The sequence below is a fragment of the Phascolarctos cinereus genome, unplaced genomic scaffold (genome assembly GCF_003287225.1).
Source record: "Phascolarctos cinereus isolate Bilbo 61053 unplaced genomic scaffold, phaCin_HiC Scaffold_5;HRSCAF=322, whole genome shotgun sequence".
NCBI classification, from domain to species: Eukaryota; Metazoa; Chordata; class Mammalia; order Diprotodontia; family Phascolarctidae; genus Phascolarctos; species Phascolarctos cinereus.
In genome coordinates this window covers 71175192-71199530 of record NW_027555958.1, presented here as the reverse complement: position 1 = coordinate 71199530, position 24339 = coordinate 71175192, and the positions used below count along the sequence as shown (strand labels likewise).

Sequence of the window (24339 nt, the reverse complement as noted above, 5' to 3'; positions counted from 1 at the left end):
CTGAAAGCACAAGTAAACTTCTGGAGTGAGGAATGAATACCAAGGACATATATTGAGAAAGAATCTGGAGCTATGTATCAAATGTTTATGATGGTTGTTTCCTGTTTAATTATGGTTAAAGTTAGTACCTTACAGTTTTCATCTCTTAGGTATAAAATTTAAGGCAGGATTTATTTTGTATCTGTTTCAAATATCCCAATACAATTGGATAAAAATTGAAAAAAATGCAGCAAAACAATTTTTTTTTTTTGCATTTTTCCCTTGGTCTACTGGTTTTGACAGATTTTTTTTATTCTAAGTCTAATCATTTGAATTGACAGAATAGATGAATTATTTTTCATTAATGGTTACTAAAATTATTGTTGTTGTTTTAGTAGCCATAGTTTAACATAATCCTAAATATAATTCAAGTTTAACATAATTCAAGCACAGATTTTCCCCCTTTGCGTTGGTCATATTAATACATAAATATAATTAATTTCCCACTGCTTTTCAAAATGGTTCTAAAGGAATTGGAACTCCTCTGAATGCAAGGTATCTGATTCCTCTGTAGTTGATCAGTCTTCCCAATAATATTTAGATAGGAGCGTATAACCTGTTGTATATAATTTATTTTAATTGTGGGACCAGTCTACCCTCAAAGTAAAATATTTGTCTGGAAATGGTTTCAAATTTTTTGCAAATTGCATGGTGTTGGATGGAGTGTGAAAGGCTACACTTGGAGATGAAAGTGGAAGTTTAGGAAGAAATAATAGTCATTAGGAGTTGTTGTTTAAGCAATAATCTGTCAAATTCGAATTTCCTTGTTATATTGTACGTACATGGTAGGCACATTGTCAGTTTGGAAAACAAACAGTAGCCATAGAAGTTATTTATACATAGAGAAATGTGTATGTATGTATGTATGTATGTATGTATGTATGTATACATGTGTCAATGGGTATGTGAGAGAGAAAAAAAGCTGTCCCTCCACCTCTCTTCCTACGTCACATACAGGGCAGGACTGGGGAGTAGGTTGAAATGATTAAAGTTGATAGTTAGAAAATACTGTTATCATTATTATAATTATAATTATAATTATTATAAGATTATCTCTACATGCAATTTATAGCCCCCAATATCTCTAAATACCTCTTATTTTGTTTGAGTAAACTTTTTGGTGATCCTAAAGGTTGAATGGTTGGGCAGTCCACTAATTTGTATAAAATATATAATACATGTATATGTATGTATTTCAAGTAAAATCCTACAAAAATAAGTCCATGGTATTTAGTGGGCATGAGTATATACTGGGCATATTTTCATGGATAACTTTTGGACAATTTCCTTAAATGCAAATATTATAACTTTCAAAGCTCACCATGGTTCTAGATGAACCATGAATTTGCCCCATAAAATATAGTAATTGGACATATGGTATATAATTAAATTATCTATAGCTGTCATGAAACTAAAGACTGCCTGTATGCTATAATTATCCTGTAATTTATAGTTTATAAAAATCATCTTTAATAGAAGGGACTTGATGAATGTATATGTTTTCTAAAAGAAAACCTTTGCCTTTTTTGAATAAAACTGACAACTGGAAAACGATAAGCTAATGAAGCATCAGCAAACCTTTTGCCATTGATTTTGAGCTTTTGCTATTTCAAGCAACATCATCAAAGATTTGTAGAATATTCTTTTACTAGCTCTAAAGAGCAATTTGCAAGATGAGCCTAGGTAATTTCTATCCATCAACTGCCAGGATCAATGTGTATGGAAAAAGATATATTTCCAAAACATGGAGGCTATGTATTATAGTATAGTATAGTCAACAGTAAATAAGCATATATTAAGCATTACTATGATCCAGACACTATGCAAAGAGCTGGGGAATATAAAGAAAGACAAAAACATGGTCCTTGATCTCAAGGAACTTACATTTTAGCAAGGTAGACAATGTGCAAAGAACTTTGCGTATACAAGATACATATAGAGTAAATGGGAGGTTTATCTCCAAGGGAAAGGTACTGGCAATGGGGGCACACCAGAGAAAGCCTCTTGCAGAAGGTGGGATTTGAGCTGAGTCTTAGAAGAAGCCAGGGCCCACTATAGGCTTTAGTTGTGCTATCTATAGAATAAAGAGAGAGACTATATGACCTTTAAGATTTTTTAAAAACTCTAGATTTAAAATCCCATGATCCTATTTACTCCTTGCAGGTCTTAAGCATAGAATGCTAGCTTTGTGTACTGTGCCATAGGGTCACAAATTTAGAGCTGGAAGGAAGATCGTCTAATTTAACCTCTTTGTTTTAGAGTTGAAGTAAAATGAGACCTTGAAAGGTGTCATCACACAGGCAGCAGGTGGCAGAAGTGAGATTCAGACCCAGTTTCTCTTACTCCAAATGCATTAAAATTAGTTCATGCATCCATCATAAGCCTTCCCTCTGCCCCCAATTATCAGAATCAAAATAAAGAGTAGCCATCTGAACTCAGCCAGAAATTATTAAAAATATGGCAATAGAAATTAATCTCTGAATGTAGTAAGTACATAGTTACTATTTGATGAAAGAAAACTGAATGAGTGAATGATTTGAAGAATATAATGAAGTATTTTAAATATCTAATGACAATAAAAAAACCGGTTATAAACACCTTCCATAAAATCCTCTAATATCTTATTTTAGCGTGGAGGTGATTCTGGGTTCTCTAAGGTTATGTCAGTGGATCACAAATTCTGACAAAGCCTAACAAGTTGAGAAGACTTTAATATTGTCATGGGAACACAGATTGAGAGCTGGAAAAGAATATAAAATCATCAACTCCAAACCTCTCATTTTACAGATTATAAAACTAAGACCCATGGTGATGTGGCTTGCTCAGTTAGCAGTATCTGAGAGAAGATCTGACCTCAGGTCTTCTTGACTTTTGAGTCCAGTGATCTATACACTCCAACATGTTATCCTACTGATAAGATTATGTCAGTTTGCTAAGATCTAGCCTAATAGAATATAAAAAGCTCTTCCCCAGATCTTATGCCCTATTGATCTCCCATAGACAGGTTTTTAACATGGCCCTCAGTTTTGTGTGTCCTCTTGTACTCTGCCATTGACATTGGTGGATTAACAAAAGAAGGCTGATCTGACAATTAAAATATTCTGAGATACATAGTTTCTGGGAAATTTAATCATTGTATTAATAAGGCCAGCATGTTTATTAATAAAAATGACGGTCATTTAGCCATCTCTCTTACATCAAAGGCCGCTCATGGCTGTGGGGTCACAGTTCATATTCCCTTCAAAGAGTAGGTGTTCCTGAGCGATACCAATCAACTCTGATTGGTTAACACAATGGAAGGTGGTCTATATTAAAATGAGGGTCTTGGAGTACATGACTTGGTTCACCCAAATCTTGGTCAAAAAGACATCAATTTCCATATCACCTGTTTTGACAGAAGAGAGAATCAACACTTCCCTAGATTTGTCTGAGCAATCATAATGAGAAGGAATATACTCATTAGCCCAAACTTAGAATTTATTTTACTGTCTGATTAGATCTTGGCATGGGGAAATCTTTAAGAGAGATTTCCCACACTGGCTGGTTGCTGGATGAGGAAGTAGAAAAGGGGATAGAAATATTCATTTTTCACACAGAGGGAGTTAAGAATCATAGGATTTTGAGACCATTTGTAAACCTTAATTTTGCTAATGATACCCTAAATGTGAGATTGTTGTCAAAGGTCTAATGACATAATATATTACTGATGGAATTAAACAATATCCGTATTGATATTTTTGCTATGAAATGAAACCAGAGATTTAAGTAAGTTACAGCTGAATAGGATTGCTCATGAATTCCCTTTTGAGAGGTGAATGAAAGAACTGGTAAAGTTGATTTTGTCAAGTGCCCAAGGACAACAAAAAAATTTAGTCATCTTTGGTTTTTTAACCTTATAATGCACATGTCATAAAAATAGTTGAAGTTTATGTGCCAACATCTATCGCATAGCATGAAGAAATAGAGGAACTCTACAAGGTTCTCCAAACCAACTCAACATACATTTTGATCCTTGATGACCATACACAAAGAGACATGATGATAAAGAACAATGGTGATTACAAATACCAGAGAGACATGGCAAGAAAGAATGACCATGATTATGAGTGCCAGAAAGAGATAATAACAAAGTGGTAACAATGAATGTCAGATCATTTGTAAAAACATTAAAAGAGAAGATGAAAGACTTCAATATCTTATCTCACAGAAGAGCAAAAATCAATTAAGGGAAAATGAGACCATAAAAATCATGCTGATTTCTATGGTCTCATTTTCCCTTAATTGATCATCTCCTGGGCACTTATATAAGAAACCAAAAGGGCAACAAATAGATGACAGATGACTAGATACTCCATTTCCTTCCAGGATCCTCATCAGTGATGACAGTGAACCCAATACATTGGGTCTGTATCAGCTCACACCTCAGGGTTATATAAGGAAGTAGAAATGATATTAACAAAATGATAACAGACTGGGCCAATCAGATACATACAGAAGAAATCCATGCTGGAGGTGAGAAAATTTTAAAGACATGAAAGCTGAATTTTCAATATATCTCCAAGAGAGATTTTAAAAGTCATTAGTAAAAATGAGGGATAATAGAGCCAGACCTAGTGCAATGGTGTCCATGAAATATTTAAAGAGGAAGATCTCTAGTACTTGGTCCTTATTAATAAGACCATTTGTATGAATGAGATCATGGATCCACCAAAATATTGATGTATAAATGAAACCATTTTTATTGCATCATTATTGTCAACAATTAACATTTTTAGAGGTCAGTGATGGAGCTTTGACTTTGATGGAGCCTTTCTCTGATAATGTTAGTTGAAGGCAATTGCCATCTCTAGTATAAATATTTACTCAAATTTTGTAAAAGTAGATTCTCTATTATGTAATCATATAAAATTTGCATGTGAAAAAGAAAAGGCATAAATCATCACAGTTGCCCTATTTTCATGAAAAATGTTTTTTAAACCCTTTCTCCAGTCTGTGATTTTCCTGTGAAGAAACAAGGAGCAATTTTCTAGGGAACAAAATATATGATATTCACTTCTGAAAACTATTCTATCTCAAGTGGAATACAGTAGTTTTAGAACAAAAATTATTTTCCATATCTGACTTTATTCCTTCTGAAATACTGCAATGAAATTTCCTCCTTGCTTGTATTTCCCCCTTGAAATCAATGCTTGTTGAAATTTTAAAGTTCATTTTTATTCTATCATAAAATACTTTAGAATGCAAATGCACACCCATCTAAAGATTTATTCTTCTTGAAATAACAAAGGCCATTTAATATTTACATGGTCCTTAGGATAAAGTAACCTGATGCCCTATTTAAACTCAAAACAAAACAAGACAATTTGGGGCTTGTTAACTGAGTTCTTTTCTCTAATTATTTACTATGATATCAGATATTTTCTTAGAATTTCAACTTGATGTTTTCATTAGGCCAGTATTGAAAGGCCTCCATGATTTGGTTTCAACCTACCTTTCCCAACTTATCTCCCCTGCATTATTCTTCACTAGATTCAAGCACCCCTCAGACATACTGAGCTTTAACACCTTATTTTGCTCCTACCACTCCTTCCCTCCCCACCCCACACACCCAAACCCTAGCCTCATGTTTCAGTTCCTCACATTATAGCTGTGTATATGTGTGTTGTGTATCCTCTTAGATTATAAGCCCCTTTAAAATGGTTTTTTCCCATTTCATATCCCTAACATTGTCATGTACATAGTGAACATTTAATAAATTTGTGTTAAATGAATATCATCTCAAGATTTCTCTAAATCTTTCCTTTTCTGTGTAAGGTTGACCAGCAGATATTAGGTATTTTGAAGGTATCAAGGAATCTTGAGTTGTTTTTTTTTTTACCTTATATATATGTATCCATGCTTCTCTCTGCAAAAGGAAGCCCTTTCAATAGAATAAATATGTTCCACAGTCATCTCTTTAGGTCCAGGACCTTGTTTAATCTTATATTGGACTGAATTCTACTCAGATATTGTTTTGGTAAACCATTGGTAAAATGAGCAGACTCTCCAGATAAACAAAAAAAAATGTGAGCAACTTTGCCCCAAATAACAATCGTGGTTTAGAATGTAAATGATGAATCACTTGGACAGATGTTACCTTTTCTAAGGGACTTTCTACTCGAGGAATGCTGATCATTGGCATCTGTGCCAGATTGTCCATGTGTATGTGTTCATTTTCTGGTTGTCTTCCTTTGAAATTGTTTACCACACATACGACCTAGAAGTTACAGAAAATAATTACCATTAAATCACATCCAAAGTGATCACTTTCTGTGATATCTATGCCTAATGGGTTGGCAATTCTAATTAAGATAACAGCATATTCAACTGCTTTCGAAAGATTCCATAGGAGTGAGTTAAAAAGTCCCATTTATCCTCTCTGAATATGTCTGGTAGGCTTTAATAATAAATAAAATTTTATCCAAGTATTACATAACACAGGAAATAAATATTGTCACTTGCTCTACCATTCAGTTAATAATGACTTTGATTCTCAAAATTTTCTAACTAAATGTGGATGGTTACAATGCTGTTGGTACCCTAATCAATTCAAGAACATCACAACCTTATGCACATTAACAGCCAACTGACATTTCCTAATGTAGCTCACAATCTAAATGGGATTCATTTCACATCTCTCTAAGAGTATCACATTCACTATAAACCATTTTACAACTGGCACCCTCCACAAACTCAGCAGTTTCCCCTTTAGTAATAATTTTTATTATCTGTTTATAAATTTCTTCTACATATCTGGCATTTTCACAACAGCTCACCTGGGTTACTGCTGAAACTAGAGATTCTATGAAGGAAATCAATCTTGGTACCAATTGCTTATGTCGTCTTGGTTTCAATTTCATTTAAGAATATTTATTGTGGTAGCAGAATTTAATTTCAGTGACATGACCAATATGCTCATTAATGCTGCCTTATGCCAATTAATGTATAATATACTGTCTACTTTTCTCTGTATTTATCTATTATTTTAAAATGATTATTTCATTATGTTCTGTAGTGAAACAGGAAAAAAAGTTCGACTCATGTACGATTAGAATATGGCAATCCTTTTTCATAAATGTTTAATGTATAATTACAAATTTAAATCATAAAATTTCAAAAGTCTCTACTGGGAAGCCTTTTATTTAAGAAGGCTTACCACCAAATTTTCTCTAAAGGCCAATTAGATTTTTGGTTCCTCTCCAGTTTTATAAACAAAATTACCCTGCATGATAATAAAACCACATCATGGAGTGCAAATAGCTGAGAAAAATATCTTTGCATGTTGTTATTCATTTATTGCCACAGACATTTCCAATGAGGATATTCAATCTATTCCAATGCCATACATATATCACTGAAGTTACTGTATATATACATACATATACACATATGTGTATATTCACATCTCCTACAAAATCACATGACTAGAAAGGTCTTCAAGCAGTAAGTTATTCAAGGCACTTTTATACCTTAAAGCTAGACTATACGAAAATCATCCTAGGTAGCTAAGAATCTGTTCCATTTTAAAAAAGAATTATTAGGGAAAAATAATTCTGATTATAATCTGGCTCCCATCTGCCTATCCACTTATTTCACATTATTTACCTTCACATACTGTGGGCTCCAGCCAAATAGGCAGAACTGTTTCTCCTCCTACCTAAATGTGCTCCCATCTCCCATCTTTGTGCCTTTTCACTAGCTGTGGCCTATAGCTTGGTTGTACTCCCTATTCACTAAGGCACTCACAACTCCAAAATTCATTCAAGATTCAATTCCAATGCCAGCACTTTTGCAATGCCTTTCTTAACTCCATTTACCAGCCCACTTGGTTATATTCTCTTCCTCCTGAAATCACAATATATTTAGTTATCTATGTTTAGATTTATTGCCTACAGAGAATATAAGATCCTTAAGAGTAGGATTTATGGAAAATACAAGCTCTTTGAAGGCAGGGAATATTTGCTTTTTTTGAGGGGAGGAGGTCTTTGTATCCACATAACTTTGTACTGTTTGGTCCATAATAGAGGTTTAATAAATGTCAATTGAATCTAATTTAAATGTTCATTAAAACAGAAAGCTAGGTGATATAATGGAGAAAAGACTATGGGCCTAAAGTAATGAAGACCTGAGTAAAATCCGGCCTCAGACACTTACTAACTGTGTGTCCCTTGGCAAGTCATTTAACCTCTGTTTGTCTCAGTTTCCTAAACTGTAAAATGGGTATAATAATAGCACCTACCTCCCAGGGTTGTTGTGAGGATCAAATGAGATAATATTTGTAAAGCCTCTAGCACAGTGCCAGGCACACAGTAGGTGTTTAATAAATGCTTGTTTCCTTCCTAATTCCACTGAAAAGTCAAAGTGGTATAGCAGAAAACATCATTAGATTGGGAGTCAGAAGAAGAAGCTGAAGATACTGCTTTGGCACCTAGTTTCCTCATCTGTAACCTGGGAGGACTTGACGACATTATTCCTAAACTCTTTTCCATCTCTTAAATACTGTGATCCTATGACTGTCAACTCCCTGAGGATAGCTAATATATCTATTCATTGCCATATCTTCTGCACATAATACACAATATCAGATATGGGCACAGTACCTTGCATATAAAAGGCAGTCAAATATTTGTTTAATTGAATCATGCAATTTCAGGTCAAAAGATTTTAGAGATTTCAAAATACCATTTACCCACATGAAGTGATTTCCTCCCTGATATTTCTGTTTAGCTGCTACCACAAAGCAAATTTCCTTTTTTCTTGAAATGTTCTCTGATTCCCCAGGTTCATCTCTCCCTGTCCAAAACCAAATAGCATTTAATTTCACAGGCATCCGCTGTACTTACCATGTAAGATTAGCCATTATAGCTATCTGTGCTTGTGTTTTATCATACCATAAGGGAATGGACTCTAATCTTTGTACCTCCCCTAGCACCTCATGCTCTGTGGCCAAAAACACATATTTACAAGATGCAACTGTTAGAATCACTGAAGGAGACCACAGAGAATGCTAGGTCAGGTGCCAGAGAACACAGGTTCAAATCCTTGTTATTCACTTTATTGTGCTAGAAATTGGGGGTGGTGTGGGGCGTAGAAAAGTCAAAGACATGGGCCCTTCTCTAAAAGAAATTACCACTGACTACAGCTGGAAAGAGAGACTCCATAAATGAGGACTGAAATGGTCAGGAGGAGAGCTTCATGAAGAAAAAGGAGCATAGATTTAGAGCTGGAAGAAAACTCAAAGAACATCTAATTCAATCCCCTTTTATTCCATTTGAATAAACTAAGGCCCAGAGACATTGTGTGATTGGTCCAAGATTATATAGATAGCACATAGTGCAGTCAGGATTTGAAACTAGGCTCTCTGACTCCCAAACCCAGTAGTCTTTTTTTTTTCCCATTCTGCCTCCAAAAGACTTGAGCAGGCCATTATCTAACTAGGCTAGATAAAGGAAAAAATACTCTGGACAGAGGAAAATGTGAATGCATGAATAAAGAGGAAAATGAATGTGGTTTGTTTGAGGGGAATACAATGATGATTGGAGTGGAGAGTCCGAATTAATGAATGATAGGAAAGGAGCTTGAAAAAGTAGTGTGTGGCCAATTTAAAGCTAACATTGAAGGCTAGTACATACTTGATTTCCTGTTGAATTTAACTGAATTGATATTGTAAAATCAGGGAGCCACTGAGGCTTTTTGAGAGAGTGAGGAGGGCCACCTGCTGAAAAGGCTTAAAGTCAGTGAGTTTGGTTGGGAGGTTTTGAAAATCATGGGCAAGCATAGACTAAGATGAGTATAATGGCACATCCCTGGGAAGCATGCCTATTGGCCCATAAAAGAACCAATGGGAATGTTTCCCCAGGTGTGCCGCTATACACACAGCTCTCAATGTGCATGCCTATGATAGTAATTACAGGCATTGGTGGCTGACTCATCACGGAGCATCAACAAATAGGATGAGCTAAAGACGACTCAGTGTTGTTGAACCTGGGTAATTTGGAGAGGGTCCATGCCACTGACAGAGACAGGGAGGTTGGGTTAAAATTAAAACAAATTTTGTTTCAGAAGTGTTTGAGAATTCCAGAAACCTTGTGAGAATACTGTAAACAGCTCAGATTAGGAAATCAGGATTCAAAATCATCGCTTTACGGATAAACATTTAGTGGTAGTCAATGGAAGCAGATGGGGTCCACTTCAAGAAACACTTAAAATACAAAAATTCATAGTTACCAAAAAAAAGGTATCTGGAAAAGAACATTTGTGATACAGAAGCATTCCCTCCAGGCTTTTTAAAAAAAATATTAAAAACCACAGTGGATTTTAAATATTTGTTTACAAGAAGCCTCCAAAGTACTGCTTGTGCCATATGGATGCTCCAGGACACAAGCTAGCCTGAAGAATTCAGCTTTCCTTTCTTTGAAATTGTTTTTGAAAATCATTTTGTAAGATAATAGATATATTAGATCTAGACTGGACACTAGAAGCTATTCTATCCAACCACTTCATTTTGCGCACGAGGAAACTGAGGCCAGAGAGGTTAGGCATCATATATCAAGGAAGTAGCGATCGACTTAGACCAGTTCTCTAGGGGACATAGTGGATAGAGTCTTGAACCTGGAGTTAGAAAGAACTGAGTTAAAAATCTAATCTTAGGCATTGTTAGCTGTCGTTTCACTGCTGTCTGCCTTGGTTTCCTCATCTGTAAAATGGGGATACTAACAGTGCCAATTTCACAGGGTTGTTGTGAGGAGAAAATGTGATAGCCTTGGTGAAGTACTCTGCAAAACTGAAGAGCTATATAAATGCTAGTTATTATTATTATTATTATTATTATTATTATTACTAGAAATACCAGATTTTCTTACTTGATACAGGTTTTTTTTTCTATTTAACCATTATGCATGCCATCCTCATATTACTCCCCTTCATGTGAACTTTTTTCCAGTGAAGGTGGCTTACTAGCCATTGCTAGTATATAACATTTCATTCCCTTCTCTACCAGTGCCTTTCACTGATAGTCCCCTTAATCTGGAACGCCCTCCCTTCCTAACTTCTTCCTTGTATTTGCCCTATTCACCTCTATAAATGAATTTCTTCTGAAAATTATTCTATCTTCTACCACAAAATGAATTGCTTTTTCCATGAAGCCTTCCTTAATTTTTCAGGTTCATTATGGCCCTTTTAATAATAAATCAAATCGCATTTTATGTATCAATCCTATCTCCATAGCACTCATCATTCAAGACAGGTCACACACTTTTTCTTACACAAGACTTTCCAAATCGCTCTCACTATTAGCACTTTAACCCCCTCGTCAGTTTACTTTCTATTAGATTGTAGAGGTTTTGTATTTACTTATCTGTGGACAAATTGTATTTCCTCAATAAAACCTGATAAGTTTCTTGAGGAAGAGGACTCATTAATAATCACATTATGATAATTAATGTAGGACTTATATAGTGTATTAAGGTTTGCGAAGCGCTTTAAATAAGTAATCTCATTTGAATCTTACCACACTTTAAGGCAGGTAATATTGTTCTCCCTGTTTTACATATAGGAAACTGAGGCATAAAGAGGTTAAGTGATTTGCCTAGGGCCACACAGCTATTAAGAGTAAAGCAGAAAATGAACTCAGGACTTTCTGACTCCAAGTCCAGAGCTCTAGCCACTGTGTCCAGTAGCTGCCTCTTAATAATTCATTTTTGTTTTTGTATCTTCGCCTCGGGGCTTAAGGCAGACTCTTACACATAGTCAGCCCTTCATGGATGTTTGTTGTTTTGAAATGAATTGAATCATGTCACAGAGCTGGGAGCTGAAAATAAGATAAAATTGAATTTTAAAAATAATAGCAACTCACATTTATATAATGGTGTGTACTTTGCAAAGTACTTTCCTCACACTATCCCCATGAGTTTGGTTATATAAGTATTATTATCCTCATTTTGCCTCTGAAGAAACAAGCTCAAAGAGGTTAATCAACATGGACATGGTTACATAGCTAATAAGGTGGAGGGGCTGTTAGTTGAATACAGGCCATGTGTCTCTCAGTCCGGTATTCTGTCTATTACAACCAGGCAGCCTTACACCTGTAGGAAAATAATGTTGGTTTAGATTTTATGAATTCCTAAGTCTGTCCCATTTTTAAGGATTACACGAGCCTGAGTTCATTTTATATAGAAATTCGGTTCAGGAAAACATATTCAAAGTCATGTGATTTAGAAATGCAGTTTAATCTTCATCAGAAAGAATGAGGGAAAAACTATACACAGGCCCTGTAATATTTTAATTTCTACATACCAAAGTGAGAATTAGTATAGGTATTTCCACACTCATTTTCTTAAAATGGATGCAAGTCCACTTGCATCAATGCAAATGTGTCAAAATTAGCCTCAAATACTCACCAAAAATACTGCTATAGATATTCCAACAAGAAAACCCGCTATCACATCTGACCAATGATTTCGATATTCTGCTACTCTGTTGAGTCCAGTAAGAAAGGCCAAACACATTAAGCCCAAGCAGAGAACTGGCTTAGCAAGTCGTGTTCCTTTGGCTTTTATGGTGTTGGTAATGTACATCTGAAAAGACAAATGAGAAAGGACAAGATACTAAGATACTAAGCAGTTTATTTGCCAATCTAAGATAATTCTGTCAATTCAGAGCAGAAGGGAGTTCAGAGGTCATGTAGTCTAGTCCTGTCATTTCACAGATGAGAGAACAGAGGTCTAGACAAGTTGTTACTTTCCCAAGGTCAAGAAAGAAGTTGGAGAACCAGGATCTAAACCCAAGTCTTTGGACTCTGTATCCAGCCGTCTATCTAGTATACTATATTATTTCTTACATATGTTCTATGAAAAATATATGTGCATAATACATCAATATGTCCATAAAGTCTGATTAATATTAGAAAATTAAGCTTATTGATATTTTGAATGAAATTAACCACAAAAGCATAGGTGAAATGATAGCAATAATTTAATTTTACTTACCCTGTGACATCCTTTTAAAAAATATTCATTAATAATCCATGTCTGTACAGTATTCATACTCAGAAAGGACAAAATTATGGAATCTGAACATTAGGATTGACCTCAGAGTCCAACCAACTAGGCAAAAACATACCCAAACAAGACATAAATATCACACCAAATCTGTGCTCATCTTAACATTTGATTAAAGACCTTGTGAGAGGGAAATAGCAAGGTCCCAAGGCATTCAATCTTACTTTTATGTAGCTACAATTATTAGGAAGTTTTAACTTAAGTGTAAATTTTCTTATTTTCATCTTCTGCCCATTTTTATATAACTCACATATAATCCTTTGCTAGCTCTATTCTTGAAGGATATATGATCTTTGACTTACGAATGGAATGGACCTCAGAGTTGATGCAGTATAATCCCTTCATTTTACAGATGAGGAAATCAAGTCCAGAAAACATAGGTGTCTTAGCCAAGATCACATGTGACAAAGCTAGGATTCAAACTGAAGTTCTTTGACAGGAAATGGAGAGTTTTTCCAACTATAATATTCTACATGTTGGGGATAAGCAGGTCAAGCTTAATCTCTCTTTCATATCACAGCCCTTCCAATATTTATAGTCAACTGTCATATCCCTCTAAGACTACCCTTTCCAGTCCCACTTTTTTCAACTGATCCTCATATGCTATAGAATCCAACATTATATATCAATTAGAAAATGCACATAGGCAAAAGTATACCATATCAAAAATACTGGATAACAGTGGTGGCAGAATAATACTATGCATCAAAGTTATACTATCCTGAAGTGGGAATCTAGAAACATGAGAAACATTTGTGAAAGAATCAATGGCAGGAAAAATGAAGCAACACTGTGATGGGATATATTTCAGACAAGTTGATCGGGGAGAAAATGATGAACTAAATAATTGGATAGGTCCAATTAGATTGTAAGCTCCTTGAGGGTAGGGACTGTATTTTGCCTCTTTTTGTATCTCCAGTGCTTATCCCAGTCCCTGGCACATAGTAGGTACTTAATAAATGTTTATTGATTGATTGATGAACTATAGAACCAGCAGATAAACTTGATAATAAAGCATGACATTTACTTTGTCAACCACTTGACTATGAAGCTCTTGGGGACAATGTAAAGAGAAGGGAGATAGATGATACTACCACAAGGTAGATTAATAGTTGGCTGGTTGAGGGGCAGCTAGGTGGCGCAGTTGATAGTGCACCGGCCCTGGAGTCAGGAAGACCCGAGTTCAAATGTGGCCTCAGACCAAACACTTGACACTTACTAGCTGTGTGACCCTGGGCAAGTCACTTAACCCCAATTGCTTAAAAAAAAAGTAATTGGCTGATTGACCCCAAAAAGTGATTATTAATGACTGGAAATGATCTAGGGGAAGATCTTAGCGGAACAAGAGAGCACTTTTTTCTTTATCCTTTTGTGTTCAACATTTTTATCAATAAATTTGATGAAGACGTAGTTGGCTAAATTATTAAATTTATTGATGCAACAGAAATGGGAAGAATAGCAAATACATTAGATTACGGAGTCAGGGCTTTTTTTCTAAAGAGAGATTTCCATAGGCTGGAATAAGAGGCCAAATCTAATAAGATGAAGCCAAATAGAACAAATTTAATTTAATTCTTCCTCCACATGACAACCATTTAAATATTTGCAGACAACGTTCACGGGCTCTCCTAAATATTTTGGTTTTTTTAGGCTAAACATTCCTGGTTGTTTCAACAATTTTTTGGGTACTGTATTATTTTGGGTACATTTGCCACTCTGGTCACTGTCTTCTGGAAGCCTTTTAGGTAATTTATTTCTTAATTAAATCTGGTGCTCATAATCAAATAGAATATACCAGATAGGGAGTAATGAGCAGAACTGTTATCTTCCTTGCTCTGAACACTCTGCTTATATTATTACAGTTAAAAATTGCTTTCTTTTTTCTTCTTTTTCCTTTCCCTTTTCTCTTTTTTAGATTTCAATATCACATTGTCATCTTATATTAAATTTTTAGACCAATAATATTTTTTAAACAAAAATTCTTGTGCAAGTACATTTTCAATCAATCAACAAGTATTTATTAAGCACCTGTTATGTGCCAGACACTGTGCTAGGCACTAGGGATAGAGGTAGGTGTGAAGAATGAAACAATCTCTTCTATCCTGACCTTGTAAAGTTGATTCTTTGAATCGTGTCTAGGAATTTCCACTGATCCCTTTTAAATGTCATCTTATTAAATTTGACCCATCATTCTAGTCTGTTGACATCTTTTTGATCCAAATTCTGTTATCAAATGTGTTTGTTTCAAAGGACAGAGCTAGGAGCAATAGATAGAAGTTAATGAGAAGCCGATTTTCCCTCATTATGAAGGAGAAAAACAACTTTAACAATTAGACTTTTCTAAAAAAAATAATGGGGGCAGCTAGGTGTAATAGTGGGTAGAGTGTCGGGCCTGGAGTCAGGAAGACTCATCTTCCTGGGTTCAAATCTGACCTCAGACATTTACTAGCTGTGTGACCCTGGGTAAGTCACTTAAACCTATTTGCCTCAGTTTCCTCATCTGTAAAATGATCTGGAGAAGCAAATGGCAAACCACACCAATATCTTTCTCAAGAAAACCCCAAATGGCATCACAAAGAGTTGGACATGACTGAAATGACTGAAAAATGAAAAAGTACAATGGGGTGCCTAATGAGACAGCTAATTTCCTTTCACTGTAGGTCTTCAGCTGACGGCTGGATGATTACTCATTCTAGATGTTATAGAGGGATTTCTTCTAAGGTATGGGTTAAATTAGAGTACCACTGAAGTCTTCACATAGCTCTGAGATTCAGTGAAAACTACAATTTTGGATCAGTTTCAATTATAGAATTGGAGAACATGGAAATAATCATAGCTTATTAACTTACTTATGAAATCAGATTTGGAAGAGCTGATTTTAAATCAGTCTAATATTCAAAACTGACACTACTTTGTATTATGTCTTTAGGATTTAGTTCTAGTGCCAAAACTTGCCTTTACATTATTAAAAATTATACTCATTTAATTGTTGTATGTAATATTTAGCAGAGTCAGAATTACAACAAGACAATTATAAAGGGGGAAAATGTAATAGCTTTAGAAATAATGAATAGACACCTAGACCTCTGGCTTCCTCACATATGGTCATAAGGATGAATTAGTGACAATTAACCTCCTTTTCTAAGAAGTCTAGAAGTTAAGAACTTTTATGCTTATCAGTAACTTGATTTCTCCCCAACCCAACAAGTTCTTTCCTGCAATAGTTTATAATTTAAGTCTTCTTATATGTAGGCTTATTCTTGCAAATCTATGGAACATACCTCTTTTACTTTTTATTTTTTGAAGTGGTGGATAGTATTGTCTATGAACAAGAGAGTTGGCTTCGACAGCAAAATTTGGACACCATATTTCTATTAAAAGAATATTAATTATTAAAGGCCATGACACTAATGGTGTACTTTCCCATTACTACCTTGGGCTTAGTCAAAACACATGGACCTATAACTTCTACACTTGATTGGAAAAGGAGTTACTATTATATAGTTGCCATTTTAGATTTTTATGAAACTTAGCAATCATTTTGTTTGACTTTTTGGGGGAAATTTTTATGCCTTTCATAATTGCCAGAAGCAACTGCAGGAATATTTAAATAATCGATATGGAATAATGCAAGTTCCTGGGTGCTTTGTGCCACACAAAACTCAGACCTCTGTGGGGAATGGGAGCTTCACTGTCTTGGCTGAAATCCCTTGAGCTGTTAATGTGATGTTTTGGTCTAAACTAAGGAAGTGATCGATACATTTACTTTGATAAGAATGTGTGTAGGATAGATGGAATATGAAGGAAGAGACTAAAAAACCAAAATACGTATATTTGTACCTATGCAAATATATATATATATATGTATGTGTGTATACATATAATTATGATAATTACAATACTCACTAAGCATAGGGAGCATGCCTTTTCTGACTTTGTATTAGACAGCACATAGCATTGAGGTCTGCCATGGGAGAGTAGATAAGAGAAAATTTGAGCAATCGCCTTGTTAAATTAACTATAACTCTGATGGAACTTTCCTAATCTTCATCTTTCTTCATGATAGTCATAATGCTAAACATATACTTCAGTCTAGCTCATGAGTCTGAATAATGCAAATTAGTTGAAAGAATTGAAATATGTCATTGCCAAACTGCTGTCAGTGATCTTGGAAAGATTGCCAAGAATGAGAAGGGCTCTGCAGGATTGAAAAAAAGGCAAATGTCCACATTTTTTGGGGGGGAAAAGGGACATGGGTGAATTCTGTAAACTATGGACATTACTAAATGAAAGATCTGTAAATATTTGCAAAGAGAATAGTATTCAAAAAGGCCAAAATATCTTGATCAAGAATAGGTTATGTCAAACTAATCTCATAGGGTTACTGGTAGATCAGAGGAATAATGAAGGGAGAGTATATGTAGATTTCAGCAGTGATTTCACAATTGTCTCATGTTAGTTTTGTTTGTGAGGTGAAGCATATATATATATACATATATATACATATATATACATATATATATATATATATATATATATATATATATATATATATATATATATATATATATATATATGTATGTATACAGTCAGTTTGCTGGATTAGAAATTGGTTGAATAGCTTGTAAGGATCATCCATGGGTTACTGTCCATCTTAAAGGAGACTTCTAATGTCGTACCTCAGGGATCTGTCATTGGGCCTGTGTTGGCAACGTTTTTATCAGTGACTTAAATAACGTCAAAGAAGGCATGCTTGTCAAATTTGAGATTGAAGGAATCTGGGAATGAAAGCTAACATGTGGGATCATTGAAGTGGGATCAAAAATATCTCAACAAGATTGAACATTGAGTAGAATCTAAGGAAATGAATTTTATATTTGTATTTACATATATGTAACAAAAATCAATATTATAAATGCCTTTTCTCTCATCTTCTTCTTAACTGTCCAGCGTCTGGCTTTCAACCTCATCCTTCAACCAAAGTTACCAATGATCTCTTAACTGTCAAAATTAATGGCCTTTTCTCAGTTCTCATCCTTCTGGATCTCTCTGAAGACTCTGACACTGTTGATCACCCTCTTCTCCTTGCTACCTTCTTCTCTCTGGGTTTCTGTGACACTTTTCTGGTGTTTCTTCTACCTGTCTGATCATTCCTTGTCAGACTCCTTTGCTGGATCTACATCAAGGTCATGCTTACTGATGGTGGGCATCCTTCAGGACTCTGCCCTGAGCCCTCTTCTCTTCTGTTTCTGTAGTGCTTCACTGGCAAGATCCTCAATTCCCATGGACTCAATCATCATCTCTATTCTGATGATTCTCAGATCTATTAATCTGGCCGTACCCTTTCTCCCAACTCCAGTCTCACATATCCAGCTACCTATTTGACATCTCAAAATAGATATCTTCAATTCATTATGTGCAAAACTGAACTCATCATCTTTCCTTTAAAACCCTTCCCACTTCTGAACTTCCTTGTTACTGACAAAGATATCAACATGCTCCCATTGATCCAGGCTCACAATCTAGTTGTCATCCTTCACTTCTTATTCTCTCTCACGCCTCATATCCAATCTTATGCCAAGTTCTGTAGATTTTACCTGTGCAGCATCACTCATATATACCCCTTTCTCTCCTCAGGCATTTCTACTACCCTGATATAAGTTCTCATTTTTCCTGGACTATTGACACAGCCTGCAGCTTGGCCTCCTTGCCTGTCTCTCTTCACTCCATTCTATCCCCCACTCAGCTGCTAGATTAGCTTTCTTAATGTGCAGATCAATCACATTATCCTTCTATTCAGTAAACTCCAGTGACTCCCTATCATTTCCAAGATCAGATATAAAATTCTCTGGTTGGTATTCAGAGCCCTTCACAATCTGGCCCTCCCCTATTTTTTCAGGCTTCTGAAATCTTCTTTCCCTCTTATCCCCATATACTGTGTAATCTAATGGCGCCGGGCCTCCTTACACTTCCTTACTTCATCTCTCTAATCTGTGCTTTTTCATAGCTTGTCCTGCATGCCTGGAATGCTCTCCTTGTCATCTTTGCCTCCTGGATTCCTTCAAGGCTCAGCAAAAATGTCACCTTCGACAAGAAGCCATTCCTCATCACCTTTCATTCTAGTCCTTTCCCCGATTGATTCTCTCCAATTTATCCAGTTCCCCCCCCATTAGACTGTGAGCTCCTTGATAGCATTTCTTTGTAACCCCAGCACTTAGCATAATAAACCCTGGCACATCGTAACCACTTAATAATTGCTTATTGGCAACAGAAGTAAGACTAGACAGCATTTCACATTTATATATATGTGTGTGTGTGTGTATGTGTGTATGTGTGTGTGTATGTGTGTATGTGCATACATATATATGTGTGTGTATACATATATATGTGTGTGTGTATATATATGCTGGAGTTTTATTGGATTTCAAGCTCAACATTTGTTCACTCTTTGGACACTTTTTTGCATATTTATTCTGGATGTTCATTGCTCCCTTTTCACCAGAGACAATACACTCTATTGTTTGCATAAATCTTTAACTATCCTTTTTTTCAGAAATGTAGTCCTTGGCATTGGGGACTGCTTCCTAAGAGGCTAGGTGTCACATTGGATAGAACACTGAACTTGAAATCAGGAACTTCTGAGTTCAAATTCTGCCTCACATGTGTATTAGCTATGTGACCCTGGGTAGGCTACAGCCTGTTTCAGTTTATCTATAAAATGGGGATGACAATAAAAATACTTACTTTGCAGGGTCGTTGTGAGCACCAAGTGAGATCCTTGGTAAAATGTGCCTTGCAAACTATTAAAGGGCTAAATAAATACAAGCTACTCTTGTTTTGTTTTTGTGTTAAATACCTACTTCATAGCAGGCAGACACTTAATAATGCCTCTTGACGGATCGATCTGAAGTGTTGTGTTCAGTTCAGGTAATGAATTTTAGAGAGGAAAACATTAAGCTGCAACATACCCTGAAAAGGATTTCCAACATGGTAGAAATGGAGACCCTGCCATATAAAGATCATTTGGAGAAATGGGGCATGCTTAGCTTAGAAACGTGAAAACTAACCCATCTTGGGAAGGGGTGGGGTGGAAATGGTAAAATTTACAACTGAGGAGGGTAGGTGGCACAGGGGATTGAGGTCTGAGCCGAGAATCATGAAGACCTGAGTTCACATTTGAACTCAGACACTTACTAGCTCTGTGACTCTGGGTAAGTCAATTAACCTGTGTCTGCCTCAGCTTCCTCAACTGTAAAATGGATATAATAGTAACATCTACCTCCCAGGGTTGTTGTGAAGATCAAATGGGATAATAATTGTAAATTTCTTGGCACAGAGCTTGGCACATAGTAAGTAGGTACTTAGATGTTTATTTCCTTTCCTTCCTTTATCCTTGTTTTCAACAATTTGAAGGGTTATCTAAGGAAGATACATTTTACTTTCCTTCTTGGACCCAGAAAACAGAGTTGGGAGAAATGGGTGCAGGTTGTAGAGTGACGGGTTGAGGCTTGATATCAGAAAACTTTCCAAACAATTTGGTCCATCTAAAAGCAAAATGAGTTGTCTTAGGAAGTAGTGAGTGTGCCCCCACTGGAAGTCTTCAAGAAGAGACTGGTATCCACTATTAGTTCTGTATCCCAAAGAGATAAAAAACAAAAAAGAAAAGGACCCATATGTGTAAAAATATTTAAAGTAGCCCTTTTTGTAGTGGCAAAGAATTGGAAATTGAAGGGATGCCCATCAATTGGGTAACGGTTGAACAAATACTGGTATCTGATTGTGACAGAATATCATTGTATTATAAGAAATGATGAGCAGGGTGCAGCTAGGTGGTGCAGTGGATACAGCACCAGCCCTGGAGTCAGGAGGACCTGAGTTCAAATCCGACATCAGACACTTGACACTTACTATCTCGGTGACCCTAAGCAAGTCACTTAACCCCATTGTCTAGCCGGAAAAAAAAAAAAAGAAATGATGAGCAGGATGATCTCAGAAAAACCTGGAAAGATATATGTGAACTGATGCAAAGTAAAGTGAGCAGAATCAGGAGAACATTATACTCAGTAAAATAATATTTTATGATGACCAACTGTGAATTATTTAGCCATTCTTAGCAATACAATGATCTAAGACAATCCCAAAGAACTTATGATGAAAAATGTGATCCATCTCTAGAGAAGGATTGATGGAGTCTGAATGCAAATTGAAACATCCTTTTTTAAACTTTATTATTTTTTTTGGTATGTGTTTTCTTTCACAACATGACTAATATAGAAATGTTTTGCATGACTGCACAAATATAACCTTTATCAAATTACTTGCCATCTTAGAGTAGGGGAAAGGGAGAGGGAGAGAGATAATTTGGAACTCAATTTTTTAAAAAAAGAATGTTAAAAATTGTTTTTACATGTGATTGGGAAAATAAAATATTAAAAAAAAAGAAAAAAAGAAGAGCCTGGTATCTAGTAGAATGATCCTTATTCATGTATTGGTATATGGCCTCTGATGTCTGTTTCAACTCTGAGATTACGTGATTCTGTGAACACTTAGAAAAAAGGAAGACAAGGGTAAAAGAAGTAGGGTAAAGCTTATTATTGAAATTATACATTATCATCATCATCATCATCATAGCTAGCATTTGTATAATGTTTTAAGGTCTGCAAAGGGCTTTACATAAGATATCTCACTTTATCCAAGAAACTTGGAGAGTAACTATTATTATTATTATTATTATTATTATTATTATTATTATTATTATTATTATTATATCCAGTTTTCTGATGAGGAAATTGAGGCTGAGGTTGGTTAGGTGATTCATCCATGGTCATTTAGCCAATAACAGTCTAAAACAGAACTTGAACTCATATCTTCATTGGCTGGGTCCTACACTCTATTCACTGGTCCACTTAGCCACTTTACTTACTAGCTTGCCTACTTTTATCTAAAGCTTGTCTACTTTTATCTGTTTTTATGTGGTGTGTGCCAAAGCCCAAGAAGGATTGATAGTGGGGCCTAGATTGATAACTCACTGCCTTTCCTATTAGCCTTTCTGTTGCTTCTTTCTATCTTTCTCTATTTTTTGCCTTGTGAAAGTAATAGTCAGGCCAAAATTTTTGTAGATATGAAAGTAGTAAATGAATAAAAGCACAGATATGATACTTATAATACCAAATAGAGGCAAATTCTTTCCCTTATTCAAGAGAAGAGTAGAAAGCAACATGGTGCAGTGGACAAAATAATGGATCTAGTGTTAGAGGACCATGCCTCAACTCTGTGCTATGCCCTTTATTACCTGTTTATCACCATCAGCAAGTCCCCAAATCTCTCTGTGTCTCAGTTTTCCCATCTGTAAAATAAGGGCATTGAATGAGATGGGCTTCCAGATCTAAATTTATAACAGGACTTGATAATAAAGAACAGATGGGGGCAGCATGGAAAATCTAATCCAGATACAATAGACCTAGGTAAAAATTTATCATCCTGACTAGCTACAAGATAGTTTGGTGATAACCCCACCACTGGTGTGAAGGTTGAGAAAAGAATAGACTCAGGGTGACCTGAGTCTGATATCCACTGAGGATCATGCCCTCTTGAAGAAAGCAGCTGAAGGAGTAGTAGCAGCAGAGATCCCCAGAGAATGGGAAAGCTGCCTTTCTCCTAAAGGGGTCTGGTTCCTTGGCAGCCCTACTATGGGAAGGGTGGTGTTAGCACATTAAGGTAGTCTTGGGCATGCCTACCATACTCCATATGCACATATATATGCTTCACATGTAATAGGTATTTAGTAATTGAATCTGAGATGGAAAAATTAAATAACATAACCATCTATATGAGACTTATGTGGGATCTGTTTGGGCATCTGGCCTCTTTAATTTCATTACTGGATTAGAAACCAAGGAAACATGAGCAATCAATTCCAGCATCCTTCCTGCATTATTTTTAAAAAACAATTTCTTGTGGTATACACCCTTATCTACCAAGTTAGAAAACAAGTTTGCAGCATAATTTCAAAGTAACTCAGGCACCAAGTGCTCAAGGACAGCAGATAACAGTTACGTCTTTCTCATTTGATGCTGAAAGGCAGTGAAAAATAGAACAGAAAAAAAACCCCAACTGCACTCAACATTAATAGCTGGGATCTAAATTCTATGATCTACATTTACTGGTGATGAGGCATCCTGTAAGTCATTTGACCATGTCAAGCCTCAGTCTTCCCCACAGCTGTGATTGTCTTCTCTCTGAGACTACTTTCCAATGTATATGTATGTTTGTGAATATATATATATATATATATATGCATATATATATTATATATGTATATATATGTGCATGTGTGTACATCTTTACAGTATACACATCTGGAAGAAGAAAGAGGAGGAGGAAGAAGAAGGAGAGGAAGGAGGAGAAAGAAGAAGATGATGATATTGATGATGATGATGATGATGATGATGATCTTAAAGGTCTAGGCAAGGGCTACAATGGGCCATTTCTAACCTAGACTAGGAACTCTTAGAGCAACTCCACAATAAGTTTCTATCTTTGCTAATATTTTTAAGGGGACATGATCCACAGGGGAGGAGTATACATATATAAAGATCAAAATCTTGAAGTGGAAGCACCAAGTATCCATAGCTTTTTCAGTGAGTGGAGGAAAAGACAAATATGTGTGCATGTGCGTGGTGTGTGTATATGTGTGTGTAGAAAGATATAGATAGTGTGTATAACATTACCTTTATATATACATGTGTATATATATTTATACATATGCATATGTGTCTGTGTACTTCTCTCTGTGTATTTGTATATAAAAAACTTTCACTTGACCCATAGATAGTATGTATGTGTATGTATAAATCCATATATCTATGTCTCTTGGTGTATATATGTGTGTATATATGTATCTTTATATATGTTCGTGTATATATATGCATATATTTATATATGCACACATATATGTGGGTCAAGTGAAGGTTTTTGTGTGTACAGCAAGGAGAGATAAAGTTTTCTTAAATGAGCAATGCAAAAAATTAGAAGAAAACAACAGATTCAGAAACACAAGAGACTTCTTCAAGAAAATTAGAGATATCAAGGGAACATTTCATGCCAAAATTGGCATGGTAAAAGATAAAAATGGTAGGGGCTTAAAAGCAGAAGAGATTAAGAAGAAGTATCAAGAATACACAAAAGAACTATACAAGAAAAA

General features: G+C 35.5%; 1 protein-coding gene across 1 annotated transcript in view; it reads right to left on the bottom strand.

Annotated features, from left to right (window-relative positions):
- PLPPR5 (phospholipid phosphatase related 5) overlaps positions 1-24339 on the bottom strand; it is a 175677-nt gene that overhangs the window by 34628 nt on the left and 116710 nt on the right. Inside the window, exons 4-5 of the mRNA XM_020999640.2 lie at positions 12477-12653; positions 6176-6295 (exon numbers count right to left, since the gene is read on the bottom strand). Of these exons, the coding sequence (XP_020855299.1) occupies positions 6176-6295; positions 12477-12653 (297 nt within the window). The remainder of the gene's footprint in view (positions 1-6175; positions 6296-12476; positions 12654-24339) is intronic.